Source organism: Toxotes jaculatrix, chromosome 4, assembly GCF_017976425.1.
Source record: "Toxotes jaculatrix isolate fToxJac2 chromosome 4, fToxJac2.pri, whole genome shotgun sequence".
NCBI lineage: Eukaryota > Metazoa > Chordata > Actinopteri > Toxotidae > Toxotes > Toxotes jaculatrix.
The window spans coordinates 25,334,060-25,348,487 of NC_054397.1; the positions used below are offsets into that span (position 1 = coordinate 25,334,060).

The 14,428-nt window shown below is 42.4% G+C and overlaps 2 protein-coding genes across 5 annotated transcripts; both read right to left on the minus strand.

The window, feature by feature from the left end:
* Nucleotides 1-2,463: 2,463 nt before the first annotated feature.
* LOC121181407 lies at nt 2,464-8,409 on the minus strand. 2 transcript variants are annotated; one of them, XM_041037362.1, is made up of 6 exons: nt 8,209-8,409; nt 7,327-7,862; nt 7,083-7,226; nt 4,115-5,671; nt 3,222-3,297; nt 2,464-2,804 (listed from the first exon to the last, which is right to left on the minus strand). In XM_041037362.1, exons 2-5 carry the CDS (start codon nt 7,822-7,824, stop codon nt 3,223-3,225), a joined length of 2,274 nt encoding a protein of 757 aa, XP_040893296.1. In that variant the 5' UTR covers nt 7,825-7,862; nt 8,209-8,409; the 3' UTR covers nt 2,464-2,804; nt 3,222. The 2 variants fall into 2 exon arrangements, with proteins under 2 accessions (XP_040893296.1, XP_040893295.1); XM_041037361.1 differs by having other exon boundaries at nt 8,205-8,409.
* Nucleotides 8,410-9,079: 670 nt separating this feature from the next.
* Nucleotides 9,080-14,400, minus strand: LOC121181331 (cyclin-dependent kinase 12-like). 3 transcript variants are annotated; one of them, XM_041037248.1, is made up of 4 exons: nt 14,364-14,400; nt 11,574-12,249; nt 11,354-11,455; nt 9,080-10,801 (listed from the first exon to the last, which is right to left on the minus strand). In XM_041037248.1, exons 2-4 carry the CDS (start codon nt 12,207-12,209, stop codon nt 9,578-9,580), a joined length of 1,962 nt encoding a protein of 653 aa, XP_040893182.1. In that variant the 5' UTR covers nt 12,210-12,249; nt 14,364-14,400; the 3' UTR covers nt 9,080-9,577. The 3 variants fall into 3 exon arrangements, with proteins under 3 accessions (XP_040893182.1, XP_040893181.1, XP_040893180.1); XM_041037247.1 differs by lacking the exon at nt 14,364-14,400 and adding an exon at nt 12,920-13,087; XM_041037246.1 differs by lacking the exon at nt 14,364-14,400 and adding an exon at nt 12,905-13,087.
* Between the last annotated feature and the right edge of the window lie 28 nt (nt 14,401-14,428).

Here is a 14,428-nt window from a genome sequence, read left to right on the forward strand (position 1 = left end):
TGTTGACTCATACGTTAATGTAACCACGTTTGTTTGGGTTCAGTGTATTGTGTTACCATATGATGTGTTGCATTGATGTACATCAATAAAATTCTCCATCAGGACATAGTGATAATTCAGGTTAACATAACGTAAGGTAAATTTATATAACAGAAATTAAATGTGCTTGAAACAGTAATGTTACCTTGGTACATTATCATTAGGTAATTATGAATGTCTGCTGTATCTTATATTAAGATAAATAGGTGAAAAACGTTTTCTGTCAGTCTTGCACATTCACATCATTAACGTTTGGTACAACCAGCTGTTCATGTAGATCTGTAGTCAAATGGTCCTGCCTGAGCAGGAACTACCTAATAATAAGAAAGTAATAATCAGTAAGTTTACTACATTTCATGATCCTCAGTTGACAAGCAGCAGTGGCAGACAGACAGGAGACTCTCTGTAGCTTGTGTGTCCTTTCTAATGAACTCAAATATTGCAGTGCATTCACACAATGATTGAACCAGAAAAGAGTTAGAAGCGTGTTCTTTTGTACAGTACACAATGTATAGAAGAACATTTGTCATGTTTTATTTTCATAATGCAGCTTATGTGAGGGTTATGTACAATCAACACTCTGTACGTGGCCATAACCCTGTTCACAGACGTGCGAGTCTTGTCCAGCTTCCCTGCATCGGCATCAGCCTTCACCTGCATCTGTGGGTGATGACACATAGTTAGCTTGCAGTTAGTTTACACCCATGATTACACTATGTACCGTGTAACTTCACCTAGTAAAACATTACAATTCTATTGTTATATGTGAGGGTTGAGTTAGGCCTAGAGGCCTGCTTTAGGTTTGTAACTCCACCCAGTAATGGGTGGGGGTAGATATGTTTGCCTTTAAAAGGCCAGGTGAGGGTGCAGCACTTCCTTTGTCTGAGGCCTCATGTGAGCCATGCTTTGGTGTGTGCAGATCTTTGCAGTCCTGTGAGCCTGTAGGCTGTAGCTAAATTAAACTTAGCTCTTTCCCTGTGCTCCATAGTAATATGTGTTTCCATCTGACAGGACGACTGAGGAGTGCACCTTGTTGAGCTTTGACCACAGAACCAGACAGAGCCAGGGGATTCCATAGTAGGCCCCCCCACATCCTTAAGTATGAAATTGTATGAAAATATTTAAAGGCAGTGTAGTGGGGCTATATCCTATACATGTATGAACACACATTTTTTAATAGTGGTTGTCACTTCTTTCAGGCCCAGATCCAGACTGCTGCTTTGCCTGGGCGGTTCTTTTATTGGTCATATGTATTTGCTTCACCTGTTGTTTTTACTCTCTGTATAAGTTCTTTCCTGTTCATTTTATTTGTTTATCAGAACTGACTGCTTTTAAATTGTTTTGATTTTTAGGTAGAGGGCCAGCCTCTGGGGAGTACTTTCACTGGGTACACACTTGGCATACTGTGTGGTAATATAAATGGTGGTGGTCACATAGTCATGTCTGAATTTTCTCATGTGAGAGTGAATTTTCTCATGTACAGTGCAGTGTTTGAATTATCTTCTAGTGGGCATCAGGTGAGCACATGGTGTAAGTATAAGCAGATTGCCATAGGATCTCCCCACAGTGAGGACTCTACCCTTGTTATTAACCTTATAGTATTCAGTTGGTGCTATCTAGGCTATTTTTTACATTGTAGAATAAAAGTTATCATTTGTACTTACCTGAGTGCTTTTGCCTGTTAGCTCTCAACTCCTCCTGTTGTAATTATCTTGGTTTAAATAAACTCATTATTTGTTTGAATGAATGTCTGCCACTCTTCCTTTTTGAACTTTTTCATTATTTGTGCCATCCCTCCGTATTAGTAAGTTATATTGCTTTGAGGTTTATAATTTTAACTCCTCAGGGCTCTCTACACTCTGAGTTGGGTCACATAAATGTAATATCTATTGATATATTTAGCTACTAAGATTACTTTAACTCCTAGTTCTAAAGTTTACCTCGAATTATGGAGGCTAACTTTAGTAGTAACTTTCTGCGGCGTGGCTGAAAGCCGGGAGCGATCAGGTGTCTGCTGTAGCTGCGTGTGGAGAATGTCCTCGTGCTGTCTCTCAGACCCGCCCCCAGTCATCAGAACCAGCAGGTTCTCCACACCAGCATCACAGCTGATATGTCAGTGTTGAGCTCACAACATGTTGCCACTGTCCCCAAACAGTTACTGCAGGTCAAATGTTTAGCATTATGCCTCAAACCTCACCTAAAGAATTCATGGGTTTTGGAGGTACCTTATGAAATGAAGTGTCCGACACGTGGAAAATCAGACCTGTTGGTGGCGCTAAATGAAAAGTAAAGGGATCAGCAAAAGTAATTGGTCTGGGTACGATGTACAGTGATAAATGATAAAATTCAAGCTAGCTGTGACTATGACTTAACGCATTATGACTAAAAAAATTTATATTCTACCAGTGAATAAGAGAGCGGAAAAATAGATTTTGCTTTATCAAATTTATACAAGAGAAAAAGTCTGAACTGAAACTGAGTTACAAATTAGTGATATACACAGAAATGAAGGGCTGAAATGAGTGAAACCTGTTCTGCCAGCTGACAACTAATCACACAAAAATATTCTTCTAAAGAAGATATCATTTACTAGTTAGAGTTTGAGAGGGATTCAGTTCAAATCTGGAAATATGACTGAAATTCAGAATGGTCCTGTCACACTGTGAGCCGCATATGTAAATAATGAGTGTAAAATGTGAGGTCCACGTGGTCTGTCCGGGCTCACAGCAGATCCAGATCTAAGACAGTCCTGACACTCCACAGATCTACAGGAGAAGGAGGAAAAAACTCATGACACCAAATCACAGTTACTCACTTTTTCAAACAAATTTCCATTTAAAATCATCATACAGTTCACGAAGAGTTTGATTCAGAAACACTAACCCTTTCAGACATGTTAATTTTACTGTTACTGAGATTTAATTCTATATCACAACAGCATTTCAGTAAGGAAGAGGAAGACAGTCTCTGATGGCTTAGTTGTTTTTATCTCTACAGTAGAATATAATGTAACTACACTTATTCCATGTTCAATATGTATGATAATGGATACTGGTTAGAATATTATACCAGTGGAAAATTAGCTAACATTTCATTTGAGGTGTACTTTCAAAACAGAAAGTCTCAAACGGTAACACACACACACACACACACACACAGTTCTCACACTTCAGTTGACTTACTTTAACCAGTCTGAGAGGTGAGGGAGTGAACTGGCTGTGTGACTTTTTCCTTCACCTTCTGGTTAAATGCTTCTAGCTAAAAAAAAAAAAAAAAAAAAAAAAAAGGAAAAGAAAATCTTGACAAACTGATTTCTGATTGTGCTGGCATTAAAACAACCGTCTCTACAAAGCACTCTGAGCACAAGCTGCATTATGACTGAGCACTAATTCAGTATTATGACTTATAGACTGTCACTGTCATATGAATTTACATTGTCCCCATTATGATGTATACACTCAGTGTCCACTTTATAAGGTACACATGTACAGTCTAATGCAACCCACTTACGATAAAGTTTTTTTTTTTTTACAGTTTTTTGTTACCTGGTGTTACCAGCTGTCAAGTGTTCTCTGATATTGGAACGAGACTAAGACACCAAAGTATGAGGATCACCACAGTCATCAGGATTCATCCTCTGGGCACCATGAACATCTATATACAAAATTTCATAGCAATCCATCCAATAATTACTGAGATATTTCAGTCTGGACCAAAGCGGTGGACTGACTGACACACTGGCATTTCCCTGTGTAGAGCCAAGCAGCCAGCATGGCAAAAAACAGTCCTGTTTCTGCTACTGCACAGGATCAAAACATAATGTCCATGCTCAGACTCTCCAATCCTCTACATCTGTTATTTCAGTAACAGAAAATAATGAAAATAATGAGACACACATGCTAACTAATTAAAGACAACAGGTTCATTTGTAAATAATATGAAAAATAAAACACAACATTAAGTATGTGCAGTACTGAAAACAGCAAAAACGCTTCCCTATCACACAAATTTCTCACAAATTTAACTGAGATCTTCTGCTAACTATGAAGCTTATAAAAACCAATGCTCCACTAACCTTCTTCCTCAGGTTCACCTTTATTTCCTCCTCTGTTGGCTGTCTTTTCTCGTCTTCCGACTGCCTGGTTTCAGAGTCGTCTCCATCATCGCGTGCAGCCTCCACCTTCCCCACAGATCCCTCGCTCTGTTTGGCTTGTTTTGCTAACAGTTTTTTCTGTCTCTTTCTCTCCTTTACCTTTCGAAACCACACGCGACGGTCCTTGTATTTCGCCTTCCTCTTGGGAACCTTTGTGAGCTGCTTTACGCAGCTCTGAGTTTTTGACTGCTTTGGGTTGATGACCCGCAGGCAGCGATGACCAGAGGCTGATCCGATCTGGCCTTCACTCTTAGACAAGTCTGGATTCACAAGTAAGTTAATGTCCTCAAAGGAAGTAAGATAAACAGAGTCAGGAACGTGGCCGTCGGTGTCATGTGGGTAAGGATACCCGCTGGAATCAAGGGAGGAAGGAATGGCACCCTGAGTATATGTCCAGTAAGAATTTGTAGCTGCTCTGTCAGTGCCGCTGTGGTAGGCAGTGTACTGGGAGTACTTGGATAAACTGTAATCTGGAAACTCAGAAAAAACAGCAGGGTGGGGACGGGAATAAGTCTGTTCTTGAGGATACGATTGATGATAAGAAGAGATTTCTTTGGAGTCTTCTCTGTCTGTGTCGATTTCCCTGGGCCTCTGTGCTTCTTTGCTGTCCAGGCTGTTGTCTCGGAGTGTTAGTCCATCTCTGTTTGTGTCTCCTGAGGAGCTGCGTTCGCCGGACATTTGCCTTCGTTTTGAGTCGCTGCTGTGAGTGTGGCAACGGCGAGAGGGGCTGGGACTACAGCTCCTTGAGGTCGACCTTGAGGAGGAGGAGGAGGACGATGACGAGGAGGAGGAAGAGCACGATGAGGAGGATGAGGATGAGGAGTTCCTGTAATGTCTGTGGGAACCTCTCTGCTGATGATCATGCCCCTCTCTGCTGTCAGCCCCCCATCTGCCTTCATGCTTTTTCCCATACAGCCTCTCCTGAGTGCGGTCTGCTAGTTTGCTCATCTCTTCCACTTCCAGGCTCAACCCAAGAGTTTTAAGAATGTTCTGCAGCTGTTCACGCTGCTCATCCACCTTTGACTTTTCTTCTTCTTTCTTCTTCTTTTTCACTGCCGGGGGAGACTCTGATCGACTGCTAGAGCCAAAACAGCCGTCTCCTCTGTCATCCCTCTTCTCCTCATCACCGGGCAGGGACAGTCTTTCACTGTGGGATCTCTCCTGACCGGGCGGCTCAGTCTTTCTCTCTCCACTGTTGGTCCGACCACGGCCAGGCAGGGAACCTCCACTGTTCGATCTCTGGGTCTCGCTCCTGAAGGGTGGTTCTAATCTGTTCTCCACAGCAGGGGGCTGAATGTTCAGGAGCTCCTCGCCTAAAGCAAGATCCTCACTGTCATCATTGACAATCCTGCTGAGCAAGTCGATGTCCACTCCTTTGTTGAGCACACTGAGGAAGCGCTGGAAACCCTTGTTGCTCTTCTCCTCCTCGGCTGGTGAAGTACCACTTAGGCTGGGAGGAGGCGGTGTGACATCAGGGACCTGGGAAAGGCCAGATATTCAGAGAGACCACTTACTGTTAAAATGATGTTTTGTAGTTATGTTTTGTTAAACTTACTGCAGCACCATTCAGTTCAATTCAGTTTTACTTTGAATCAGCTGGAGAGTCTTTAGAGACTTGTAGGTGCAGCCTGATAATAAGGAACTGCGGAGGTCCAGCCCAGAAGTAACAGATGCATGGACTAATTCTAGTTCTGATCTTTGTAATATTACGAAGGTGAAAAAAGGCAGCCCTAGAAGTTTCTTTGATGTGGGAGTTGAAGGACAAGTGCAAAAGAAGAAAGAGTCACAGCATTTCACCAAATGGAAAGCAGCAAATCTAGGATTCATCCATGAGCCTGCCACTAAAGTGAGGCAGCACACGCACATAAAACAAGTAGTGCTGCACAATTCATCTAATCGCAACTGCGATGTCAGCCTGTGTGATTATACAATCACAAAAGGCAGCGATTTAATTAAATAAAAAAATGTGTGAATGTGACAAGTTATTCTGTGTTTGTGTGCTCTGTGCCCATAATAAATAGAAAATCAGTCAGTCTCTGTTTAGGCAGTCACACATGTGCAATCAATGATGAAACTGGGTGCTAAGCTCAAGCTCAAGCTCAAGCTTAGTGACAATCATCATAAAGAGGTGATGTGGTGCACGAAGAATATCCCTATTCGGACACGTAGTGTTATGTGGCCACCCAGCATTCAGAAGTGGCATTACACTGCATTCACTTGCATTGCTCATCTCTCTTCTCCTCGGTGCACTGAGCTTCAATAAATAAAGCAGCTTTGGGTATGATAGAACGATGCATATTTTTACGTGGTGGGTCATTCTGAAAACAACCAGTATTGCAATTACTATCAGAGCATTATCTCAACATTTACATTTCTGATCATTATCAAAAAGCACAGGAAGAAATTCAAGAATGTCTGTCCAGTCTCATCATTTTTCTTGGGTTTTCTCGGCTTCTAATTTTCAAAAATCATTGGTGATTTCAAGCATTGCAGATCTAACACTGTGACAGATTTTGGAATGTATGTCAATATCTGTCCACTTGTATTTTAACTTGAACTTTTTAACTAAATCTTCTTTTCCTAACAATACATTACTGACCCAGTAGCTCTGTAAGGGCAAAGCAGGTAGAGAAAACTAATAGACTGACTGATTAATCTGATAATTAAAGATTTTTAATCCGATTTCAACTATATTCAACTTTAAAATGTAACAGCAATGTCGTGTCATTTAGTCATCTTAATTTAGTCTTTGTAAATTTTATTGATATGATAAAGTGAAATATAATGTGAAATATATGTGAAATATAAGGCAATTTAACTGCAACACAACTATGTAGCTTGTGTTTCTCTACACAATAATGTTACATTGTTTATTAAAAAAAAGACAAACCTCTGTGTGTGTTGGTAGTACACAGGGGTCACAACGTCTCTGCTTCATTAGTGCCTTCACTCTCAGTTTCAGAGGATGGTTTTCAAGCAGCAAACCATCTTTTCTGACACTGGACGAGTTCATTCTCTTTATGGGTGACTGGACCTTTGCAGAAAAACAGGAAGAAATACAGTGTACAGTACATTATCCTGGAAGTCCAGCAAACTGCAAATCTGATCATTCCACAACTACTACTACTACTCACCTTTGACAGAAAGCTGAGAGAATGTCGCTGCTGCAAAATTAAATTCACCCTGTCTCGAAGAGTTTCACCTGTGCATGTAGCTGACTGCTCATCACAGGAAAGGCCTGATGGCGTTGTCTTTACAAACGGTTCAACCTTTTTCAAAGCGAGGGCAGCTTTCTTCAGTGTTATTTGCTCCTCTATCTCTCTCAGCTCTTGCTGTTTTCTTGCCAGCTCTGAATCCTCCACGTCTATTTCCAGCGGTTCTCCATCTGGGTCCTCAACGTCCGGCTCCTTACTGTAAAAGTTATGGGAGGGGGGACTGAGTTCCTCCCGTCCCACATTCACTCCCAAGCTGTACTGTGCTCCATCCACAGTGTGTCTTGAGTATTTGCAATAACCGTCCCAGTCATTATTAGCTCTTAAGGCACTTCCCATACTGTTATTAGCACCACTGTTATTAGGGTCCAGATATCTCTGCAGTCTTCGGAAAGCATCTTCCCACTCAAGTGGATTCATTGCTGAGCCTCATGCAGTGTGTGAGGTGTGTACACTCCCTGTAAAGTAAACAGAAGGAAGCAATTACTGTGTGTTAGTAATGAGCTGTATGCAGACCTGTAGTTACTGTGCTGACCGTGCAGTTCAGTGTTCAATAGAGAAGAACAATCCCCCTCCATCCTGAGACTGTTAAAAATAATCTTTCAGTAACTCAGACATTAACTTAGCTTACATGGCAACTACTGCTGAGGTAAGAACACCAGGGTTTAATAACTCAGGCAAAGATGACATTAATAACATATAATATTCGCGCTTTGGTAAATTATGGACAAAAACACACAGTAACACTGAGTAAACCCTGTGTTTATGCAGCTTAGCTTGGCAGCTAACGGACTGTTTACCTACTATGGCTGCTCAAACGACCTCTTCTTCAGTCGCATCGCGAGCATAAAGTCTGACTTTTCAGCTCGTGTTAGTCTGGAAACGATGTTCTTGGACAGTGAGATGACAAAAAAACAGGGATTTAATATGTATCAGTGAAGCAGGAGAACCATTTATGTTAAATTGAAATGCATGAACTACACAACAGACGAGACAGTGGAACGATCAGCGCTTCGGTGGTGCTGAAAGTCAGAGATCAGCAGCGCCGCCTGCTGGACGGAGTACAAACCACGACCAGGTCCATGTGAGGAGTCGACTCATTTCCATTCACCTGACAGACGCCTGATGATGAGATGTTGTGGAATTAGGCTGTATTATCTGCATTAGGCTGCAAATGACATGAAGGAACAATAATACACAGAGCAATTACGTCTTTTCACTTAAACTGTATTGCGCAATAGGAAGAAAGGAGCCGAACATATACAACAGGTCTGGTCCTGTCTGTAACATTCAATCATCACTAGCTCATTAGTGCTGGTGCATTTTTAGCCAGAGAGCAAGCTACCTGCACCCCTTTAACACACACACAGACACACACACACAAACACAAACACAAACACACACACACACACACACAAACACAAACACACACACACACACACACACACACACAGACACAGACACACACACACACACACACAAACACAAACACAAACACACACACACAAATACTGACATGTTGGCAGTACTTCCTTTGAGACACTCCTGCATTTTTCCCAGAAAAAGATTAAGACCATTGGAAACCTACAGTACAAAAAAAAAAAAAAATCAGATTTTTATCACAGAGTAAATAACTACTGATGCAATAAAATAGCTTTCTGTCGTTTACTTAGAATCAGTGTGTTTATTATGCAGTTCAGATATTTATACAGCAGTTTTCTGAGCTGACAAGCTTAAGTGCAAAGCACATTTTGTAGTCATAGGTTGTCCAAAACCCGCTGAAGACCAAACACTGGACTCCGATGCATTCTATAAAGGTAAAGGCTGTATCCTACAATAAGACATCTGCAGACATATAATTTCAACAAAAATCACAATGTATCAAATTATAGTTTCTAATTGTAAATAATAAACTGATGTTTTGCCGATTTAGTTGTCATCAACTACTGTCAATTAACTCATCTGTCTTGTTTTCATCATATCTTGCTCGCAGATGCTCAGGGTGGATTTTCTCTGGCTGATGTTCAGCTGTGTGATTTGAGGTTAAAACAGGGCACTGTGAAGGCCCAAGTGTTTACTCTATGAATGTCTTGTATTACTCTCCAGAGGCAGAAGGTAACTGTTGGACTACCAGTCAGTTAAAAAGTCCGATTTTCATCCTGTGCAACTGTCTTCATCCAGGCTGTTTGGTTTCAATGACCTGCAAACATCGGGGCCTTGATGGTGTTTTTGATTTCTGTGTTGTGTTCTGAGGCTGAACTGGGTTTACATCTGGCAGGTTAAAAAGGGGTAACTGAGGGTTACTGATCTGTTGTGGGAGTAGATGCCTCGTTTGAGAGAGCACCGCTGGAAAGATGTTCAGAGGTGGGATATGGGGGTAAGGGAGGAAGGGAGGTAGGCAAGGCAAGAAAAGACCGGGTCCAACATGGGGCAGGTTAGGAGGCAGAGCTGGGTACGGCAGCGGTGAACAGTTCACTGGGGAGTATGTCGGCATCACAGGTGGAAGAGGTGGCTCTGATGAACTGTATGTGGAATTTGGAGAAACTGTTTGTAATGCAGCAGTGGTTTCCTGAGAGTTAGTTTCAGATTTCTCACTGTCCTGTAAAGAACTGCTGCTGCCGCTCTGGTCATATTCAACAGCTGGATGCACCTGTGCTGGATGTACCTCTGTTACATCCCTCTGTGAACCACACAAGTCTTTTTTCATGTAACTGTCCCGAGTAGAAGGACTGAAATTGGACCTGCTTGATGATGATGATCTACTTTGATGTCTCGGAGAAAACGCTCGCTTTGTGTCTCTTTCCCTACTTCCCCTACGATGGCGGCCCCAGTCACTATCCTTCTTTCCGTATAACCGCTCCTTGATCCGATGTGACATTTGGCCCAGTTCCTCAGATCCCAAATCCATGCCGATGGCTTGGAGAACGTTTTGCATTTGCCTGTGCTTGTGCTCATCTTCAGGTGTCAGGGTTATCTTCTCCACCACTGACGGAGACCCGGATCTACTGTTATAGCTGTAGTAGGTCTGTCCTCCATCGCTCCTTTGCAGAGACTTGTCATCAGACACAGAGGACCCCTGTGGGCTGTACGATCTGTGATGAGGCTGTGGAGAAGTCGGTCTCTGTGATCCCTCGCTCTCACTCCAGTGGCGGTTATTTTGGTGGCTTCCTTGTTGCCTCCCAGCAGAACTGGGAGACCACAGATGATCTGCAGTGTTCATGAAGGAAACCGGAGAACATGGTCGATCACCTACTTCTGCAGAGGTCTGAGTCACTATCTTGGTCAGCATGTCGACATTCACACCTTTGTTGAGCACATCGAGGAAACGCTGGAAACCCGTAGATGACTTCTGCTCAGGAACAGCAGGACTTTGGTTGGTGGCATCGCTCTCAAAGGACTGATGGGAAATAAACAGAAGAACACAGTTTATGGAACTGTTATCTGCATTTGGTTTGACAAAGACATATGTAGCATATGAAACATCCTGCAAAGACAAACAAATAAGCCTATTTTCAGTTGTTGAGGAGACTGATCTACTCAGATCAAATCAGTCTTGAAAAAATATTTTTTCCATCACTGTGCAGGTGGGGTTGAAAAAAAAACACTTGTGTGACCACAGTAACAATATGACAGTCGTTGATGCCAAATGCGTGGATAAATGAATGAATATCCAAAACGCTTTACACGCAGCACAAAATTTGATATCTAAGAGTGATAGATGAACTGATGCAAAGTACCAGTGGATTCAGTGGGAGAACCACGATAACTTGTCCCTCATGCTCGTGATGACCATGCAATGCTACACAGTAAAATACATTTTTAAAAACGTGACGCTGACGCCGCATTGCACTGAGGTGCCCTCAGTGGAAAATGTTGAATATTTTACCAAGTAACATGTTTTTAGAAGAAAATCCCCATGTGAAAACTACCATCTCTGAAACAAACCCACCTGTCCACTAGGTTCATTCAGCAGAAACCTTGTTCTGTTTTGACGATGATCCTCATGATCTGTTGAAGGGCTGTCATCCTGCTCTCTGGGTTTGCCACACCTCTGTTCAACATAGAGGAACGTCTCGTTAAAAAAACACTAAACAGCAGACACATAATCCAAATAGGGATTTTTAAAAGACAAACCTGTATCGTCATAATGCTAACACAATGCATCTTACCTTAGCAGAATGCTCTTGTGATCGTGTCCTCTCTTCTGAACGGTCCCAGTTCCTTCTGTAACGATCTCTGTCTTTGTAATGTCCAGACAATGGTCTGTAATCATCATGTTGTTGCCTGTAGGTGAACTCCTCATGCCTATGCCTGTGTCTGGAGTCTTGCGATGTTTTCCTGTATTTGAAATCCTCTTCCTGTGGTAGTGTATGTTTAAAATCCTTGGGTACGTGTACATGTGAAAAGCTGTCTGGTGACTGTCTGTGTGTTTTATCCTCAGGCTCACACCTGTATCTGTAATCATCATCTTCATCATCATCATCTGTAAACCTCTGCCTTTTCTTTTCAGCAGCAGTCCTATCAGGCGAAGACACGCGTCGTCTCACTGGGCTCTTTCTGCTCCAGTCTCTGCTCAGTGAATCTTTACTGTAGAGCCTCTTAGGCGAGTCACTGTACTCTCTACTACTGTTAGTTCTCTCTGTGCTGCTGTGTCCATCCCCACCATACCTATGATAAGAATCCCGTGGTGCATCTCTGTGAGGTTCACGCCTTTCTTCCCATCCGTCGTCATAGTCATCCCACTGCCTTGAGCTCCTGTCACCGCACTGCCGCCTGTGACCGTACTCAGACCCATGTGAGTACATCGTCTCACAGCAACTCCAGCAGCTGAGTGAAGGTCAAAGACTGCAAGGAAAAAGAAAAGGAGCTTTAAAATCATGAGGTTAAGACTTCAGAAGAGCTGGTACTCAATCACTTCTCTCACATGAATTTAGAAAGCATTTGGTTTCTTATGAGCTTTAAATGCACCATGAAAAAAAAAGGAATGCCCTGTGTGTGAATGGTCATGATTTACAGACATATACTCCAGTCCATGAGAATGGGATCTGTCCATCAGACCAGGGCTATCTACCAAGGCTTTTACTCCAGATTACAGAAACACTGACTGGCATTACTTATTGAGTAACCCCACCTGCTGTACACTGTTTAAACAGAGTGAAAACTAGCCAACCCTGGGCTTTAATGGAAAGATGAGTTATGGCTTCAGTTAACAGTTTGTTACAGTTAGCCGGCTAATTCTACTAGCTGTCTGTCGGTAGGTCGGGTGTAAAGAAGCAGAGAACATCTAGCTAGTTAGCTTTACTTCGTGCCAAAAATACCGCAATCACTATTTCTTATCACCGACAAATGTCTTCAAGTACTTCCAGCTCATAACAACATCTTTGCACCAAGTTACACTCTTCGGCCCGGAGTTCGGATATCAGCTGTACTGAGAGCTAACGTGCAGGGGGGCAGTTTTTGGTTTAACAGGCTAGTTAGCAACAAACCGTTGGGTACCTACCTAACCTCACATTACCTTTTCCGTTTGACGACTCCCCTTTCTTTAAGGGGGGAACTAGGAGAACAAGTGGAAACTACTTTTGACAATTTGTTAAAGTCATAACAGCAGAGAAATCTCAAGCAGTTAGCAAACATTTCATATCCAATTTCCACTAGCAAGCGGTACACTTCACCACCGGGCTGGTCGCTTTCCAGCTCTCCCAGTTGTAGCCAGTTAACAAGGTGTTTGAACTGCTGCCACCTCCTGGATGGAGTGTGAACTGCCTCATGCCATCCTGCCGGTTGTTTCATCATGAAGTGTCTTTACAAGACATTTTGACATGCCACAGTAGAATAGCACAGATGTAAATTAAATTAAGGCTGGCTGGATTACACTAAGCCAATTCAGTTTTAGAGTCAGAGTCCTGGTACTATGCATGCAGGCTCACAGTCACACAGAAACGGCTTACTGCCAACTGAGTGACTTGTAACACTGTTCTTTTCATACTTTGACACATGAAACAGGTCTTCTCTGTTCAGGGTAAACATTCAACAAACAGTAAGTATCACCTTCAAACCGGAAGCAGGACTCATTTTTCAAAATATTGTGGTGTTGTGTAATCATTATCAGTGCTTTTTGCTAAAATGGAAGTTCACTATGTCTATGTTAAACTGTCTAAATTTTAAAATGCCGTTTTTGTGCAACAAAGATTTTTGCATTTCCAGGTCATTTTTGCAGAGACCTCTGTCCACAGTGAAACACCTGAATACCTGAAGTCTCTTCTTTTCCACCATCTTTTCAGGTGGCAAAACAACCAAACAACCAAACTGCCAGTCACAGCCAACATCTGGCAAGGAGTGAGACAGACAGCCCAGCTGACCAAATCATTATTTCATGGTCAGGGCGTCATCTGCCAGAATCAATATGAATACAGGTTAATGAAAACAGCTCTGCAGTGTATTCGACATACTGATATCTTACATGACTGATCACAAAGTTAAAGGCAAGGTTGTCTATTTAACTTTACAGGCGCACAGCCTCTGATGCTACCCGGGCTGACTTACATTACAGTTCTGTAAAAACTCTCTGTTTACACTCACAGACACCAAGCCGGCGTTCTAAGATTTACACAGTCTGGGGGCCATTTTGGCAAATCTCTGTTCTTCAGGGAAGAAAACATTCTTTTAGTGTGGACAGAGAGAGAAAAAGGAGATGAAATCAGAAATTGAACCAGATTAATGTGGACGTATAGTGACATTACCAGTGCCTACCACCACAGGGGTGGCCAGAGAGCTCACAACACACTCAGGGCAGACTATGCACATTCTTTATTAGGCCTTTCCCTACAGGAAGCCATCAAACAAATGATAACCCATTCATCTGCAAACAACAAACAAAATGTTAAACAAATGTCATACAGTATTTGTGCAATGTCACACAGCTCTACATACGCGTGTGTAGTCTACATCATTGTACTCACTAATGAGGTGCAGTCATTGCTCCCTGGGTGATACAGATGATAAATATGCTCCAATCACATGTGCA

Coding starts and splice junctions, on each gene's coding strand:
- LOC121181331 (XM_041037248.1), bottom strand. CDS start 12,209: ATGTACTCACATGGGTCTGAGTACGGTCACAGGCGGCAGTGCGGTGAC. Junction 11,456..11,573: donor CACAAGAGCATTCTGCTAAG/GTAAGATGCATT, acceptor TATGTTGAACAG/AGGTGTGGCAAACCCAGAGA. Junction 10,802..11,353: donor TGAATGAACCTAGTGGACAG/GTGGGTTTGTTT, acceptor ATTTCCCATCAG/TCCTTTGAGAGCGATGCCAC.
- LOC121181407 (XM_041037362.1), bottom strand. CDS start 7,824: ATGAATCCACTTGAGTGGGAAGATGCTTTCCGAAGACTGCAGAGATAT. Junction 7,227..7,326: donor CTCTCAGCTTTCTGTCAAAG/GTGAGTAGTAGT, acceptor TTTTCTGCAAAG/GTCCAGTCACCCATAAAGAG. Junction 5,672..7,082: donor TACTACCAACACACACAGAG/GTTTGTCTTTTT, acceptor GGCCTTTCCCAG/GTCCCTGATGTCACACCGCC.